The sequence below is a fragment of the Podarcis pityusensis genome (genome assembly GCF_964106645.2).
Source record: "Podarcis pityusensis genome assembly, chromosome: 13".
Lineage (NCBI taxonomy): Eukaryota > Metazoa > Chordata > Lepidosauria > Squamata > Lacertidae > Podarcis > Podarcis pityusensis.
In genome coordinates, this window is record NC_138038.1 from 20,606,084 (window position 1) to 20,622,783 (window position 16,700).

General features: G+C 42.7%; 1 protein-coding gene across 2 annotated transcripts in view; it reads left to right on the top strand.

Annotated features, from left to right (window-relative positions):
* GNGT2 (G protein subunit gamma transducin 2) overlaps window positions 1–12,521 on the top strand; it is a 20,105-nt gene extending 7,584 nt beyond the window's left edge. Inside the window, exons 1-3 of one of the 2 annotated variants that reach the window (XM_080979560.1) lie at window positions 8,987–9,299; window positions 10,276–10,365; window positions 12,096–12,521. In XM_080979560.1, coding sequence (XP_080835686.1) covers window positions 10,282–10,365; window positions 12,096–12,221 — 210 coding nt within the window. In that variant the 5' untranslated portion in view covers window positions 8,987–9,299; window positions 10,276–10,281 and the 3' untranslated portion in view covers window positions 12,222–12,521. Of the gene's footprint in view, window positions 1–8,986; window positions 9,300–10,275; window positions 10,366–12,095 lie in introns of those variants that run through there. The other variant, XM_080979559.1, reaches the window with a different exon arrangement.
* Window positions 12,522–16,700: the final 4,179 nt, after the last annotated feature.

A 16,700-nucleotide genomic window follows, 5' to 3' on the forward strand; every position in this document is an offset into this window, starting at 1 on the left:
AACGCGGGGGGGGGAGGGACACATACCCCTAAACATTTTGTGAATCTTTGTCCATTTACTGTATTTATTTTTCCTGATTTGAACTATAAAATGGTGATTTTCTTGAGTCAAAACGAGAGTACCCCTAAACATTTTTTTTAAGAAGAAAAGCACTGACCTATGCACATTTTACTGGGGCAAAGGGAGGAGTTTGAAGGAGTTTGCGTTAAGGGTATTTGGGGTAGCAGTTTTATATGTCAAATCCACCTGCTGCTACCTGCATGCAGAGACAAGGTTCCTACAGTCTGATTTTGGATGTGGAGAAAGACAATGGCTTGATGGTTTTAAAGAGAAATGGAAGCGGTGTGACAGAAAGATTAGTGCCACTGGTATGCATGCCCACAGACGCACATGCACACACGCATTGATGGGAGGAGTGCCTATTAAAAAAGCCACAATGCCCCGATGATGATGATGATGATAGTTTCATTACTTATATGCTGCCTACCTGACTTTTTTTTGTAAAGTAAAAAGCCTTCCCAACATGGCACAGAACATATAATATGCATTGCATTCAGTAACGTACGTCAGCGCTGTAGATGGGGTTGAAACTGAGTTATTTCCGTTTTATTTATTTATGTACTTATTGCCCTGGAATATAGATTCCCCAGGCAACAAATAACAGCTTGATTTCTTAAAAAGAAAAACCCCTGTAAAATATTTAACAGTGATACCAAGGCACACCAGAAACCAAGGCAACACAAAATACCGGTAATAAACGACGGCAAATTCAACCACTCAAGTCATACGTCAGAGAAGCTTTGTAAACTGTTTGAAAAGTTAGAAAACAAGCAGCCACTAAAATGGCAGGGGCAAGACTAAAAAATGATGGTAGGTGATACCTAGAAAGAGTAGCTTTTTAAAAGTTATTTTAAAACTAAGCAAAAAAACCGCACAAATCTTTGTCATGTAGAAAAGACATTAATGTGGCAACAGGCAAGCCTATGAAATCTCGTGTTCCACATCCTTGCCATAGCTAGGCATATGAAGGCCTTGTGAGGTGGTGGTGGGGAAATTGGAGGGTTTTTTCCTGTTCCCCCCACATCTTATTTCTTACCAAAAAAAATTGGCCAGGGACCTGCGTTTCTCCTCCCTAAATTTCTGAAGTTTTTCCAGGCCTTCACTTCTCTAGCCATAGCTATGTTTTGGGATTAGGGGTGGCTGAGTGAGGCAGAGAGCCGATTTGACAGAAATGTTTCCACAAGCCCCTGCAAATTCATAGAAGTATAAAACGTGCCTGGGATTGGAAGTTCAGCCGTTGCCCTCACCCCCACCATGCTGCAAAATGCAAGGCTGGTGTGATTCCAGCCGTCCTACCATCTTAATATTCTCAGAGGCATTTTATATGTTTATGCACATTCCTGTGTTGGGATTGTGCCCTGAGACCTTTAAGTACCTAACAAGGTCCTGATGAAGAGTCAAACACGACTAAATGACTAAACAACAACAACATATATATATATGTGTGTGTGTGTGTGTGTGTGTGTGTGTGTGTGTGTGTGTGTGTATATCATCATCAATCTTTATTACAGTCCAGAGACCCAACAAATCATTACAAAACAATACACAATTCATACAGCCTACCTCCAGGTTAAACAAGCATTTTGTTTAGAATATAGGGCTCCTATATATAGGAACGCTTTCCTTCAGGCACTTCTTTTTTGGGCAAATCTACACCATACATTTAAAGCAGAACTTCAGCAGTCACGCCTTCCTTAAAAGGATTCTGGGAACTGTCACTTATTAAGGGTGCTGAAAGTTCTTAGGAGACCCTGCTCACAGGGTGACGATTCCCAATGTCCTTAGCCAACTACAGCTTCCAGGATTCTCTGGGCGAAGCCATGACTGCTAATGCCGTAAACGAGTGCTTTAAATGTATTGTGTGGATGTCACTCCCAGGGTCAGGCTAAAAACGCTCTGCGCTAGGCAGCATAAGAAGTTCTCCTGTCAATAGGTCCAGCTGCATACCCCCCAACATTTCTCCAGTGAAAATAGGGGTGTCCTATTCAACAACAACAACAATTTTATTTTTTATAACTCACCCATCTGACTGGGTTGCCCCAGCCACTCTGGGTGGCTTCCAATATATAGAAAAACATCATAAAACATTCTAAAGACTTCCCTATACAGGGCTATCTTTAGATGTCTTCTAAAGGTTGTCCAGTCACTTATCTCCCTGGCTCAGGGCAGGTTGCATAACTCCTACCCTCCAACATTTCTCCGGTGAAAATAGGGAAAGCAGGGCGTTCCGGGATCAAATCAGAAACCGGGAGAGTGTCTGTAAATCCGCAACTGTTCCTGGAAAATAGGGACACTTGGAGGGTCTGGCTGTGCAACTTTAGACTCTGGACTTGGTGGTCTTGCTGGGGCCTCTCTTTAGATAGCAAGTGTCTTGCTTCATTTACAGCAAAAATTTTGGTCCTTCCTGAACATTCTGCTGACTGTAGTTCTGCCCTGATGCTGTCAGTGGCTGGGTTCACGACAAAACTCTAGTTGAGCGAAGGGGAAAGAGAAAATGAGGAATTGTTTTGACCTCGAAATGCTTTTAGGGTGGGGCGCTGTTTCACTTACGGTCAATAAACACCCCAAACGCCATACAACTTAGGAAATCATGTTCTGCAAACTGGTTTTGAACAGCTTTGGAAAGACACACATTGGACCGACATGTCAAGTACAATTAATATGATCTTTCCAAATCAGTTCCATCTAATGCATTAGATGGGAACTGTGTTGGCATTGGCACAAGCAGTGCTGGTTTATCTGAACAGAGCTGTGCAGATTAGATTAAGTATTTTGGCCCATTGGCAAAACAGTACAAGAGTAGAGGAAAGGAAAAATGGTGCCCATGACAAATTGCAGGGAAAGGGAGAGCCTATGGGGCAGGAGAGTTGGGATTGGTTCTTACAATGTCTACAGAAGAAGACAACTAAAAAGATTCCTTTCTGCACCTTTTAACCAATGGATGGACGTTCCTCCACCCATTCATCCCTGTTGGTTGTCTTAAAATATAATACCGTGTCAACTATGAAAATGAATGTATTACCAAAAATGTTATTTTTGTTTCAAACAATTCCGGTGATCAGCAAGATAGATTGTTTCAATGTATGACAAAAAGATATTTCTAAATATATATAGCAAGGGAAAAAACACCAAGAATAAAATATAAAATACTGAAAGAGAGAGGAGGTTTCTCCCTGCCGGATATGAGATTATATTATGAAGCATCTTGTCTTTGTTGGTTGAAGGAATGGATGACATTGGAGAATCCACATATCTTAGATCTAGAAGGTCATGATAATATTTTTGTTTGGCATGCTTATTTGTAGTATGAAAAGGTGAAAGTACATAAAGGATTTACAAATCATATAATTAGGAAAAATTTGTATAGAGTATGGGATAAATGCAAAAAATTATTGGAGATGAAAACATCACTTTGGCTCTCACCGTTGAAAGCAATAGCAGTAAAGAAAAAGAACATGATAGAAGGTTGAACACCTTATAGAACTTTATTAAAACAAGAGGGAGGAGAGTATAAATTAAAAGAATTTAAAGATTTATCAGGAAAGCTAACAATAGGGATACAATATCATCACTTGAATGAAGTATTTAAGAAAGATAGGATATGAGGGTTTGGAGAACAAATATCACAATTGGAGAGAGATCTGCTGGAATGTAAAGTGCTGTCTAAAATGTGTAAGATATTATTGGAATGGGAGACAACGGATGAGCAAGTAAAATCTTCAATAATACATTGGACAATAGATATTGGTTATAATATAGCTATGGAAGCATGGGAACGACTGGATATAAAATTTACAGCATGATATGGTTTAAAAGAAAACTACATGGAAATGTTATATAGATGGTATCTAATACCGAGTAAATTGGCAAAAATGTATAAATCAAAATCAAATGTGTTGGAAATGCAAAGAGAAAAAGTATTTTTTATCATATGTGGTGGCCTTGTAGTAAGATTACAGCTTACTGGGAAATGATATATAATGAATGGGGAAAGATGTTTAAAATAACATTTGTTTTAAAAAAAACCAAAAAAACCTAGAAGCTTTCCTTTGGGGAATTATAGGGATAGAACTACCTAAGCAGTATAGAAATTTACACATGTTTGTGACTACAGCGGCAAAAATGTTATTTGCCTAAAAATGGAAGGAAGAAGAAGGTCCCAACTGTATCCAAAAGAGTGGATATAAAAACTTGTGGAATATGCAGAAATGGCAAATCTTACCAGAAAACTAAGAAATCGAGATAATAAACTTTTAATAAAAGAATGAAAATGGTTTATTGAATATTTACAAACAAACTGTAATCAGATAAGGTCATTGACAGGATTATTGTAATAACCTGCAGTTTCATAAGAGCATATATTTAAAGTAGATGAATAAAAGAATAAGTTAATTTAGAATACACAGGAAATGTAAAAAATAATAATGTAAGGAACCACAGAAAGAGGAGGAAGTCGAGTTCTGAAATGTTAGAATGATTCTAAAACTACTGAAATGTATATAACTAAAAATCATTAAAAAAAATTTTTTTTGAAGAGTATAATTCAAATGCTGAGGAAGTAGACTTTGTCAGCCATTACTGATCTTCAAATCAGAAAGCCATATGAGGCAGTGGTTAGAAGGGCAAGTTCAAAGATCGGTGGGGAGCCCTGTTAAACTTCTGAGAAACTCAAGAGTTTACTGTAACACAGCTTGAAAGTCAGTGTTCTGAGCTTGTGTTCTAATGTAAATGCTCTAGTGTAAATTTAACTTAACTAAGATCCCATCTGCATTGCACAATTAAAGCAGTATCATGCCACTTTAAAGAGCTTTCCCCCATAGAATCCTGGGAACTGTAGTTTGTTAAGGATCCTGAGAGTTGCTAGGAGTCCCCTATTCCTCTCACAGAGCTACAATTTCCCGAGTCCTCTGGGAAGAGGGATTGGTTGTTAAACCACTTTGAGAATAAGGCAACGCCTTATTCTTTCCTCTGAGATTGTATCGCAAGCATTTGGTTCATTCACCAATACAATGGTTTGCCTTAAAGAGGAGACAAGCTCATTTCAACAATCTTCCTTCACATCCTCACTGAACACACCCTCGTATGAAATCTGATGGTTTTTTTGGCAAAACCATCTAATGCTATTGAAGGGCAAAAAAATTTAAAGAGAAAGGGACTCCTGACCATTAGGTCCAGTCGTGGCCGACTCTGGGGTTGCGGCGCTCATCTCGCTTAATTGGCCGAGGGAGCCGGCGTACAGCTTCCAGGTCATGTGGCCAGCATGACTAAGCCGCTTCTGGCGAACCAGAGCAGCACACGGAAACGCTGTTTACCTTCCCGCCAGAGTGGTACCTATTTATCTACTTGCACTTTGACGTGCTTTCGAACTGCTAGGTTGGCAGGAGCAGGGACCAAGCAACGGGAGCTGACCCCATCACGGGGATTCGAACCGCCGACCTTCTGATCGGCAAGTCCTAGGCTCTGTGGTATAACCCACAGCGCCACCCACGTCCAGTAAAATTTACTGAATCCCTAATTCAGTCATGAAATCTACAACCAGCCTATGCAGTGATTCAGGATTCATTCAATCATTCAGGCGGGAACACACGTTTACTAGAAGCAGGCCCCACTGAAAGCTGTGGGACTGATGTCTGAGTAAACGGACAAAGGACAGTGCTGAAATTCATTTAAAACATTTATATCATCATCATCATTTTATTGGTATGCCTTCTTTCCATAACTATGCTCAAAGCGGCTTACAACATAAAAAGAGTTACACAATTACAAACATAACAAAAGTAGTCCTAAATAATAAATAAAACACATCAAAAAGTACACATCCAAAGATACACAAAATAATATCAACAGCAGCAACAAAATTCTCTAAGCAATACCCCAACCAGAGAGCCTGGAAGTTCGAGGGGACTGTCAGAAAAGGAAACATGAACACTGTTGTTCTTTAGTCGTTTAGTCGTGTCTGACTCTTCGTGACCCCATGGACCAGAGCACGCCAGGCACTCCTGTCTTCCACTGCAGTTTAGTCAAACTCATGCTGGGAGCTTCGAGAACACTGTCCAACCATCTCGTCCTCTGTCGTCCCCTTCTCCTTGTGCCCTCCATCTTTCCCAGCATCAGGGTCTTTTCCAGGGAGTCTTCTCTTCTCATGAGGTGGCCAAAGTATTGGAGCCTCAGCTTCAGGATCTGTTCTTCCACTGAGTTATTCAAGCCCCTTCGCCACAGCAAGGCAGTGATCCATGAAGGGGATGAACACAATTAGAAATATTTTAGATGTGAAATGCAATTGAAACAGTAAAATCATCATTAGTTAAGATGAAACAAAGCAGCAGCAGTAAAACCAATCAAAGAGAACAGAAAAATGAAGGCCTTCCTAAAAGAAGTAGTAAGATCTTCACACTGCAGCAGAAGACAACCAAGGATGGTAGACCCATTTGGGCAGGGAATTGTCGATGATCTTAGTACTAGGGCAAGTTCATATGGGAGCAGATGGACCATCACGTATCCTGGTTCCAAACTGTACAGGGCTTTAAACTTCATAACCAGACCATGAATTGGACCCAGAAAGAAAACAGAGAGCCAGTGCTGTCTGGCAGTAGCAAAACATGCCCCCAACATCTAGGACAACTTAAGATGACATCCAACAACATCTGGAGGGCACCAAATTGGAGAAGGCTGTATCATGTGGATCAGGTGGCGATCTTAAGAGTATCGCCGCATAGTGTCATGAGCTAGGAGCTCCTCTATCTCTACCGCCTAAATTATCCTCTTTGTGTTAACCGAGTACACTTGTGCCAGTCTGGTGAGCAGAAGAGGCCCGAGCTTCAAAAGTGTGGTCCAAAGTCAGTGAATCACAGGAGCATCAGAGGGTACACCATGAGCGAAGCACCATGTGCATAAACATAAGACACATGGGGCTCTCCTATCAACCTGTGCATGTGTCCCTCATAACCAATTGTTCTGCAGCTCCCCTCCTTCTGCTGCAGAACACTTAGTATGGGAGGCCCTTCTCCAGAAACCTGCTTCTGAATGGAGGTGGCAGTGGACTGGATTCTGGCAAGACAGAGGTGCCTGGATCAGTAGAACAGCCAATCTGGGAACTGAGATTCAAGTTGTTCTGGATGGAGTAGTATATTCTTCTGGAAATCACAGACATGTATTTTGGGAGTACTTCTGAACCTGGCCTTGACCATTCCGTTTCTAGGGAGCCCTCCCCAAACCATAGTTTTGGTTGCAGCACAGAGAGCAAGCCAAGTCTCTGCGTCTTCACAGCTCCATATGAGACTAGCCCAAATTCCCCGTGATCTATTCTCCCACACCTAGCATGAAGGAGTGTCCAGCCAGGTGAGTGGGGGAAGGCCTAACTCTTCCACTGGCAACACATCTCTATTTGATCAACTCTTTAGACAAGTAAAAAGGATCCTAAATAGGCTCGGCCAGGACCATTAACAGAACAAAGAGACTGTTTAGACCTTTACAATAGGTTCTCATCTTGCAAATACAAAACCACAGGTTTGGAGGTTATGTAAATATATCATCCAAACTGACACACCCCCTCAACAAAAATCCTATAACAATATATTCTTGGCACTGATTTCAGCCTAGTTCCAACTTTAGCCGTTCCACAAAATCTGAGTCCAGCATTATGTATTATTCTTTATCCATCACTTATTCGCATTTGCAGCCCAGAAGGGGCCAAAGTGGACCAGAACTATCATCAGAGGCTGGTGTTTTTCTGCAGCTGTTACGATGGGAGAAATTTGGGGGCAAACAGGTCCCAAAACTTTGACCTGTTTTTGTTTCATGACCTTGGAGAAGCCACAATAACAATCCGCTTGCCAGGCTGTGGGTCTCTAAAATACAGATCAGGCTTGCCTTCCTCGCTGTGGGTTGGAGAGGCTTATTTCATTAGCGATAATAAAGCGCTTTGGGGCTTATGGGTGGAAAAAAGAAAACTCCAGCAAAGGGCAACTTCTTAACTTTTGCATGGAAATAGCAGCAAGGTCAGCAAAATGTTGTTTTGCTCCATTTAGAAGAAGCGGGTCAGTCATTTCAACTCTGAAAGTTAGGATACCGGACTGGCAATTATTTCACTACCTAACCCCAACCCCTAACATTACCAACTCCTCAAACTGGCAACAACAACAACAACAACTTTGCAGTGCTTCTTTAATTCAGGACAGGGTGATTCAAACCGTTTAAACAGCCCTTAGCAGAGAAATGGGATTCTTAGCCTGCTTGGGTCTGTCTGTCCTAATGGAAGCCACAGCAAGATAGTTTGTTTGGTTCTGGCTGAAATTTTTCTGGAGAGTTGAGAAAGGAATTGACCTCTTGTGCTCAGAAGCTTGGAGCTGGTTGGACACTGCACTGATTCTGCCTTAAAGACGAATACTTGCCTCTGTCTGATACTGAAGCCTTTATTGGTCTACCTTAATTTGGAATTTCAAAACAGGCATCTACAATAGTTTTTGCCACTTACTGCTTCCTTACTATGTTAACAACAGTGTGGGGAATTTTCACCATTATAAATTATTTTCGTCGTCATTATACTGCTTAATGCCAAAACAAGCTTCTGAGCTGTCTACAAAATATTTTAAAAAACCATTTGCACAACAGTAGTATAATTATACAATAATTAAAAATACACTCTAATTAAAACACAATAAAACAATCCCTTGGAGGTTTCTAAGCAGAGGCTGTATGACCATCTGTCATGGATGCATAATTTAGCTGCGATTCCTGAATGGCAGGGAGTTGGACAAGATGACCCTCAGGTTTCCTTCCAACTCTACAGTTCTATGATCCTATTAAAAATGGGATTTTGCCAGTGCAGTGTAGCAGTTACAGCGACTAGGGAGATCACAGAACTCAACTGCTCACTCAGCTCTACCTGTACAAGCAATGGATCAGCCGAACTGTTCCTGGCTTGTACCATCCTGGCCTGTACCATCCAGACTACAGAGGGAGAGTCACACATTTCAGAGATGGGGAACTAGCAGCCCTCCTGTTTGTGTTGGACTGCCAACTTCCATCATCAGTCTACTGTCGCAGAGGCGCTAAATATTGACAGGCATCTTCATGGTTTTTTGCTATCTCTTTTGTGGAGTTCACTTCTCGTCCCAGACTTGGACCAGATTCTTCAAAGCAGAAGATTCTCCTCTTGAGAACATCCCAACAAAGGGATGTTCTGAGCATCTTGGCACAGCCAAGATGACGCGTGGAGACATCGTCCAGGTTTCAGTGAGGTTGTCCATAATTTCCCCTTATTTTTTTCTGCTTCCCAGATGCATACCTTCTTCTTGTTGTTGTTGTTTAGTCGTTTAGTCGTGTCCGACTCTTCGTGACCCCATGGACCAGAGCACGCCAGGCACTTCTGTCTACCACTGCCTCCTGCAGTTTGGTCAAACTCATGCTGGTAGCTTCGAGAACACTGTCCAACCATCTCGTCCTCTCTCATCCCCTTCTCCTTGTGCCCTCAATCTTTCCCAGCATCAGGGTCTTTTCCAGGTAGTCTCTTCTCTTCTCATGAGGTGGCCAAAGTATTTGAGCCTCAGCTTCACGATCTGTCCTTCCAGTGAGCACTCAGGGCTGATTTCCTTCAGAATGGAGAGGTTTGATCTTCTTGCAGTCCATGGGACTCTCCAGAGTCTCCTCCAGCACCATAATTCAAAAGCATCAATTCTTTGGCGATCAGCCTTCTTTATGGTCCAGCTTTCACTTCCATACATCACTAATGGGAAAACCATAGCTTTTACTATACGGACCTTTGTTGGCAGCATACCTTCTTAGAGCCTTTTTTAAGTCACCTAACTTTTGCAACGAACAAAGTGAAGGGCATATGGTGGCTGGTTGAATAAGCTGCTTAACTAATTGATTAAGGTTCTTTGTGAATCTTCATTGCCATGACTTCATGTAGGGAGCAAGCAATATCTAAGGCATAAGTAGACACACCAAACAGTGGTAAATCCTACAATCTATTGATGGGCACAGTTTTTAAAGTTTTAAATAGATACCACAGGAGGAGGGAAACTGAGCTGCAAGAGGAGGAGTTTAACCCTTCCTGCTGCTAAGGCGCCAGCGAAAATCACCCCCTGCCACAAGTTGTCAGTTGCCCCAGAATGGAGCTTTCGCTGTTGTCACTACCTGAAAATGAGTGCTTATTTGTCTCCGCCAGAGGGGCTGCGTGAGATTGGCTAATATGGATTTGTCTTTGGATTTCAGGGCAAGATGGCCCAGGATATGACTGAGAAAGAGCTCCTAAAGATGGAAATAGACCAGCTGAAAAAGGAAGTGAAGCTTGAAAGACAAATGGTAATGATTCCCAAAAGCTCTGAGACAAAATATTTATGCTGGCCGGCCAATTGGTGCCAGGCTGCACAGACAACATGCATTTAAATACAAAGAATTGTGGGAAATGCAGTTTAAAGGGGCTGGGAATTGTAACTCCTTGGGAGGGGGGCGGAACTACCATTCCCAGGGTTCTTTGGAGGATGTCGTGTGTTTTAAAGGTATGGTGTATATACAGCCCTATCGTGCGCAAGTTCTTTTAAGTTACACAGCACAAATTGTCAGGTGGAAAGAGGAGGTTGCTCAGTTCTGGCTATGATCAAATAAAGCAAGCATAAGCCACTGAGAAGTTCTCCTGCACAAGGCCCACTGAAATAAATGGGAGCTATGCGAGGATAGCGGGTGGCGCTGTGGGTTAAACCACAGAGCCTAGGACTTGCTGATCAGAAGGTCGGCGGTTCGAATCCCCATGACAGGGTGAGCTCCCGTTGCTCGGTCCCTGCTCCTGCCAACCTAGCAGTTGGAAAGCACGTCAAAGTGCAAGTAGATAAATAGGTACCGCTCCGGCGGGAAGGTAAACGCCGTTTCTGTGCACTGCTCTGGTTCGCCAGAAGCGGCTTAGTCATGCTGGCCACATGACCCGGAAGTCATACGCCAGCTCCCTCAGCCAATAAAGCGAGATGAGCGCCGCAACCCCAGAGTCAGTCACAACTGGACCTAATGGTCAGGGGTCCCTTTACCTTTACTTTATGCGAGGATACAACAGTATTGCACAGCTCCCAAACATTGAATGTGTCTTGTGCAGCAGAAGTTCCTGTTGAACAGAGCCCTGTATTATGTAATAGTGCAAAGACTATGGGTTGTTTCAACCAGACAGCTACTTGAGTATTTCAAACATTCAAGTAGCAAGACACATGGGGTGGTATTCAATTAATTAACTGTTACTCAGAATAGGCCTATTGAATCTCACAAACCTAAGTTGGTTGTGTCCATTAACTTGAATGGGTCTCCTCTGAGTAGGCCTTGCATTGAATACCACCCATGAAGACAAGATCAGTGAGGATTTTGCTTCCAGCCAGGGGATTTGCTGAATATTTGTACACACACACACACACACACACACACACACACACACACACCAGAGTTTAGTACTTGGCTATACAAAAATCCCTGAAAGAGTTTGAAATTGAGATTTCCGACTTTCTCCAGTGGGATGAGTCTGTTAGTTATTACTTTATTGTGTTGGCCCAGGACATTTTGCTGCCAAAATTAGGAGGAGCAGAAAGAGGCGTCACCCCCTTCCTAGAGTCAAGGTACAGAGCACCAAACCGTGCTCACATTATTTTGGGCATCTCGGGCAGAAAATCCCACAAGTGCCCCTCTTCCCTCTGCAGCAGTTAAAAAAAGCAAAAGCAAAATAGTAAATAACTAACCATTCACCACCTCACTCTGTCCAATGGTAGAGCCGGCCCCCACCAATTTGCATGCTTTCACATGACAGCTTTATTCAGAAATTGGTCCCATTGAGGGGTGGTAGTCAACAAAGTAGATCCACTGGTGCAGACTTTTGGCTGCACAGTAGCACTCTCCCCCCACCCCACGTTCCCCTAAATCTGTTATGGGTAGAGCTGCATTTGTCCAGGTTTTCCCACACATGTCTAGGAATCGCTCCAGGAGAGATCAGGTACCAAAAAGTTTTAGGCCGGTCCACAGAACCACAATGATGATGCTAATTTTTCCCCCTCCTCACACAGGTCTCGAAGACAGCAAAAGAACTCAAGGATTATATAGAATCCATGGCTGGAGAAGACCCTCTCTTAAAAGGTGTTCCAGAAGACAAAAACCCATTCAAGGAGAAGGGAGGCTGTATAATAAGCTGACCCCGGCCCCGCCGAAAGAAGATCATTGTTGTGTCCTTGTACGAGAAATACCAGGAGTGTAAGAATCTGTCTAGCGTAACTGAGTGTAAATGATCTTCTGCCGGGGGGGCGGGGGTAGGACTCCTTTGCTGGAGTTTCACATAGAACAAAAGAATTGGAAAGTGGTCTCCTCCAAAAGAAAAAAGGAAGACGACAATCTCTCTTTTAGGACCTCACGTTCAATTCCTTGGGTTGCTTCGAGAGGAAGGATGGGATATAAATTGAATAAATAAAATAAATTCCCATTTTGTAAATACGTCACCAGTTTCCCAAAGAAAGCCTGGTTTTAATTGCTGGTTTAGTTTTTTGAGTTCGATTGGCATATTATTTTGTATGTGTTTGGTTGTTGTTGTTTACTAGCTTCCCAAGAGAAAAATGGTAGGCAAAGGAAAGTATTTTTTGTGTAGGATGCTTCTTCTTAAGAAGCGAGTGTCTTTTACAGCTGGGATGGGAGAATCTGAAGCCCTTGGCCTAATTTCATGTAACTTGCAGAGATGGGATAGCAGAGAGAGACAGAGAGAGCAATGAAATCCTGTAGTGCTTCAAACTCCGCCCACTTCTGGCCATGATTCCACCCACCATTGGCTGCACCCTCCCACTGACTTTTTTCTGTGGGTCAATTGCCCTTTCTAGGGGGGGAGGGAGGGTTCTCCACACATTTACAGATTTTATAACCCACATTTGTGACATAAGGGGCTCTGTGCACACCGTACATTTAAAGCACTTTTAAAGCCCAAAGAAGAGTTTCAGCAGTTGTGTGCTTAATCCTTCCCCACCGAACATTTTTCTGTGTCAAGTCATACACACAACTCCTTTTTTCTCTTCATGAGTTTCTTGAGTTTCACAGTCTTTATGACATCTGCACAGTACGAGGAGGGGGCAATTTGGAAAAGAAAAATGCCCCAAGGTGTGTTTGCCTAATCCTTTCCCCTCCGGCCATTTCTTTCTTCCAAACCACCCCATAGAAGCTTTTCCCGTTCATGCGTTTTCAGAGCCTCCCGGCTATAGAGCTTTTATAACAGCTGTAGGAGTCTAACGCTGAACAGTTTGCCAGCTTTTATTCTTACTTCCCTACCCTTGCTTCATGTGGGATGTCATATATATATATATATATATATATATACACACACATGGAGACAAGTGAATATTAACACTGAGCACATTAACAAAGAGATGAAACAACACAGCCCCCCACCTGTTGTCCATAATTATCGTCAAAGATTAATAATTGCCATCACTTTTTCTAAAAGTAACGAGACTTATTCTTTACACAGCATCACCACATATAATTGTCTTGTAAAATAATGATAGCGTTAAAGTCAGATTTTGAATTGTCAGTTGTATTGTGGAGTGCAAAATACAATAACCTAATTGTTTGTAATTAAAAACGCAGATCTTTGTGTGCAGCATTGGATGTGGCCTGCTTTGAATTTTTTGATTCGTTTATTTATTTTGAAGCTCAAATCAAGTATTTATTGGAGAAATATATCTAAGGCATGAGAGGTGGAGGGCAGTGAGGAGAAATTCCAAGGGGACAAATGTGGGTTCCGTGGGGGGAAACTGTCACTGTCAAATACACTTATTTCACCTCAGAAATGTGCATACACATTGCACATTTAAAGCATATTTCCCCCTCAAAGAAACTTGGGAACTGTTAAGGGTGCTGGGAATTGTACACACAATTCTGTAAAGGGCAAACTACAATTCCCAGAATTCTTTGCAGGGGTGTGTGGCTTAAATGTTCTTTTAAATGTATGGGGGGTGTGGGGATGTAAGAAAAAGGCTCTCACCATTTAATCATCTACGCCCTGATCCACTGAATGCAATTCAGGCCTGTTCCCATTGCTGCTGCTGTCCCAACATAAATACCTCAGGAGTACCTCAGACAATGCTTCCAGGTTGTTCTATTTTTGGGTGGAATTCAAGCACATCCCAACAAATTCAGGTTGTGTTGGTTCAAGGAAAAACCGATACAGAAAGGAAGAATTCCTGGCTCCCATGTTTGGGGCAAGTACTATTTGGTGAGAGAACCCCCGCAGAGATTTAAAGTCACAAAATATGCACTGTGGTAAAGCAAAGCATGGAAAGATAGGCTGTTATGCCTTTAAAATATGCCCTTCGAAGTTCCTCCCAAAGTTCTCCTCTTCTCCTAGCACAGAAAATGACTGCAATGCATGTTTGGCAAGTTAAACATGGTTTACTTACAAATCCTCCAAAGGTCAGATTCATGTGCTTTTCCATCCAGCATTCAGAAAAAGGCGCACAGGATGTAAAACTTGGCTTGGTTACAATAGTGAAAATTCCTAATTTATTGGTAGCGGAACGCAATAAAGGCTTGTTTTAAAGCCATGCGGTCTGAACTTGGAGCAACAAGCTCACACCTGTTTACACATTGAGCTTCTCTGGTAGGCTGGGAGAGAATAGGCCTGATTACCTAGTTCAGGCTTCCTCAACCTTGGCCCTCCAGATGTTTTGAGACTACAATTCCCATCATCCCTGACCACCGGTCCTGCTAGCTAGGGATCATGGGAGTTGTAGGCCAAAAAACATCTGGAAGGCGAAGTTTGAGGAAGCTTGACCTAGTTCCTCCCATGATAAAAGCCTGGCAGGACAGCTTACTCTATGACAGGCTTCCTCAACCTCGGCCCTCCAGATGTTTTTGGCCTACAACTCCCATGATCCCTAGCTAGCAGGACCAGTGGTCAGGGATGATAGGAATTGTAGTCTCAAAACATCTTGAGGGCCAAGGTTGAGGAAGCCTGCTCTATGATCTTAACCCCTTCATGCATTAAGAAAGACTTACACATGTTAGCTATGAGGCTGGTTATCCCAAAGGTTGCACAATTACACTTGATTGGGAGGTGTTGTACAACCAACCCGCTTCTCCCAAAGATCAGACTTCTTCTGATAAGGAAAGTGACAGGGAAATGAAGCAGAAAGTGCAGGGCAACCCTTGTTTTTGACTTAATGGTCATCTAACCTCCTCACAAACAAATCAGTATGAATGCCCATTAAATAGCCAACACTGTCTAATCTCCCTGAAAACTAAATCAGGATGACCGCTCAATAAACAGGCCACCTGGAAGCACCCTCTGTCTCCACAGGCAGTGCAATATGTTGGCAATCTGTTTTGCCTGAGTCTCTTGATCAGTGATATGGTTTCCCATAAAATCTGAGTGTGTTCATCCATTGAGGAACGTTAATAAAAAATATATTTGAAGGGTCAGATACACGTTGCGAGGTCGAGGGCTCTTCTCCTTCTGTAAAACAGGTGACCTACTTAAACCAAGCTATGTACTTTGTAGCCTATTTCAGAATGACATAATCTCTTTTAAAGGGATTTGGGCTTCTAGCCCTTTCCTGTTTGCCTTTGGATTCTTCCCCGAAGATTTCCTGTAATGCAGGAAGCACCGAGGTCACAGTCAGAAGTCTGGGGCCTTCACGATTTGATTCCTTCTCCAGAACTTTGTGGGGGCTCCCGGCTGTCGTGGTGTGACCAAACTAGCAGGGAGGCCAACAGACACCCCTTTCTTTGGCTTCCTAACCACAGACCTTCAGGTCAACCCAAGGGTCAAAAGAATCCATGATGCAGCGAGAACTAATTTGCTCTCAAAAATGCTCTCTTGCAAATGTTGATGTCCCATGTTTTTGAGATAATTTCCTGAATCCTCAAATATTTTTGCTGAATTGCCTTGTTGTTGTTTAGTCATTTAGTCATGTCCGACTCTTCATGACCCCATGGACTGCCATGCCAGGCACTCCTGTCTTCCACTACCTCCCACAGTTTGGTCAAACTCATGTTGGTAGCTTTGAGAACACTGTCCAACCATCTCGTCCTCTGTCGTCCCCTTCTCCTTGTGCCCTCCATCTTTCCCAACACCAGGGTCTTTTCCAGGGAGTCTTCTCTTCTCATGAGGTGGCCAAAGTATTGGAGCCTCAGCTTCATGATCTGTCCTTCCAGTGAGCACTCAGGGCTGATTTCCTTCAGAATGGATCGGTTTGATCTTCTTGCAGTCCATGGGACTCTCAAGAGTCTCCTCCAGCACCATAATTCAAAAGCATCAAATTCTTCATCAATCAGCCTTCTTTATGGTCCAGCTCTCACTTCCATACATCACTACTGGGAAAACCATAGCTTTAACAATACAGACATTTGTCAACAAAGGTGATGTCTCTGCTTTTTCAGATGCTGTCTAGGTTAGTCATTGCTTTTCTCCCAAGAAGCAGGTGTCTTTTAATTTCCTGACTGCTGTCACCATCTGCAGTGATCATGGAGCCCAAAAAAGTAAAATCTCTCACTGCCTCCATTTCTTCCCCTTCTATTTGACAGGAGGTGATGGGACATCTAATACCTGATACTGTTATGAGTTTGGGGGAGGATGGAGAACTGGCCAGGCAAGTTTCTTTTAGGACAAAGGCCAGCTGGCTACTTCGAGTGCC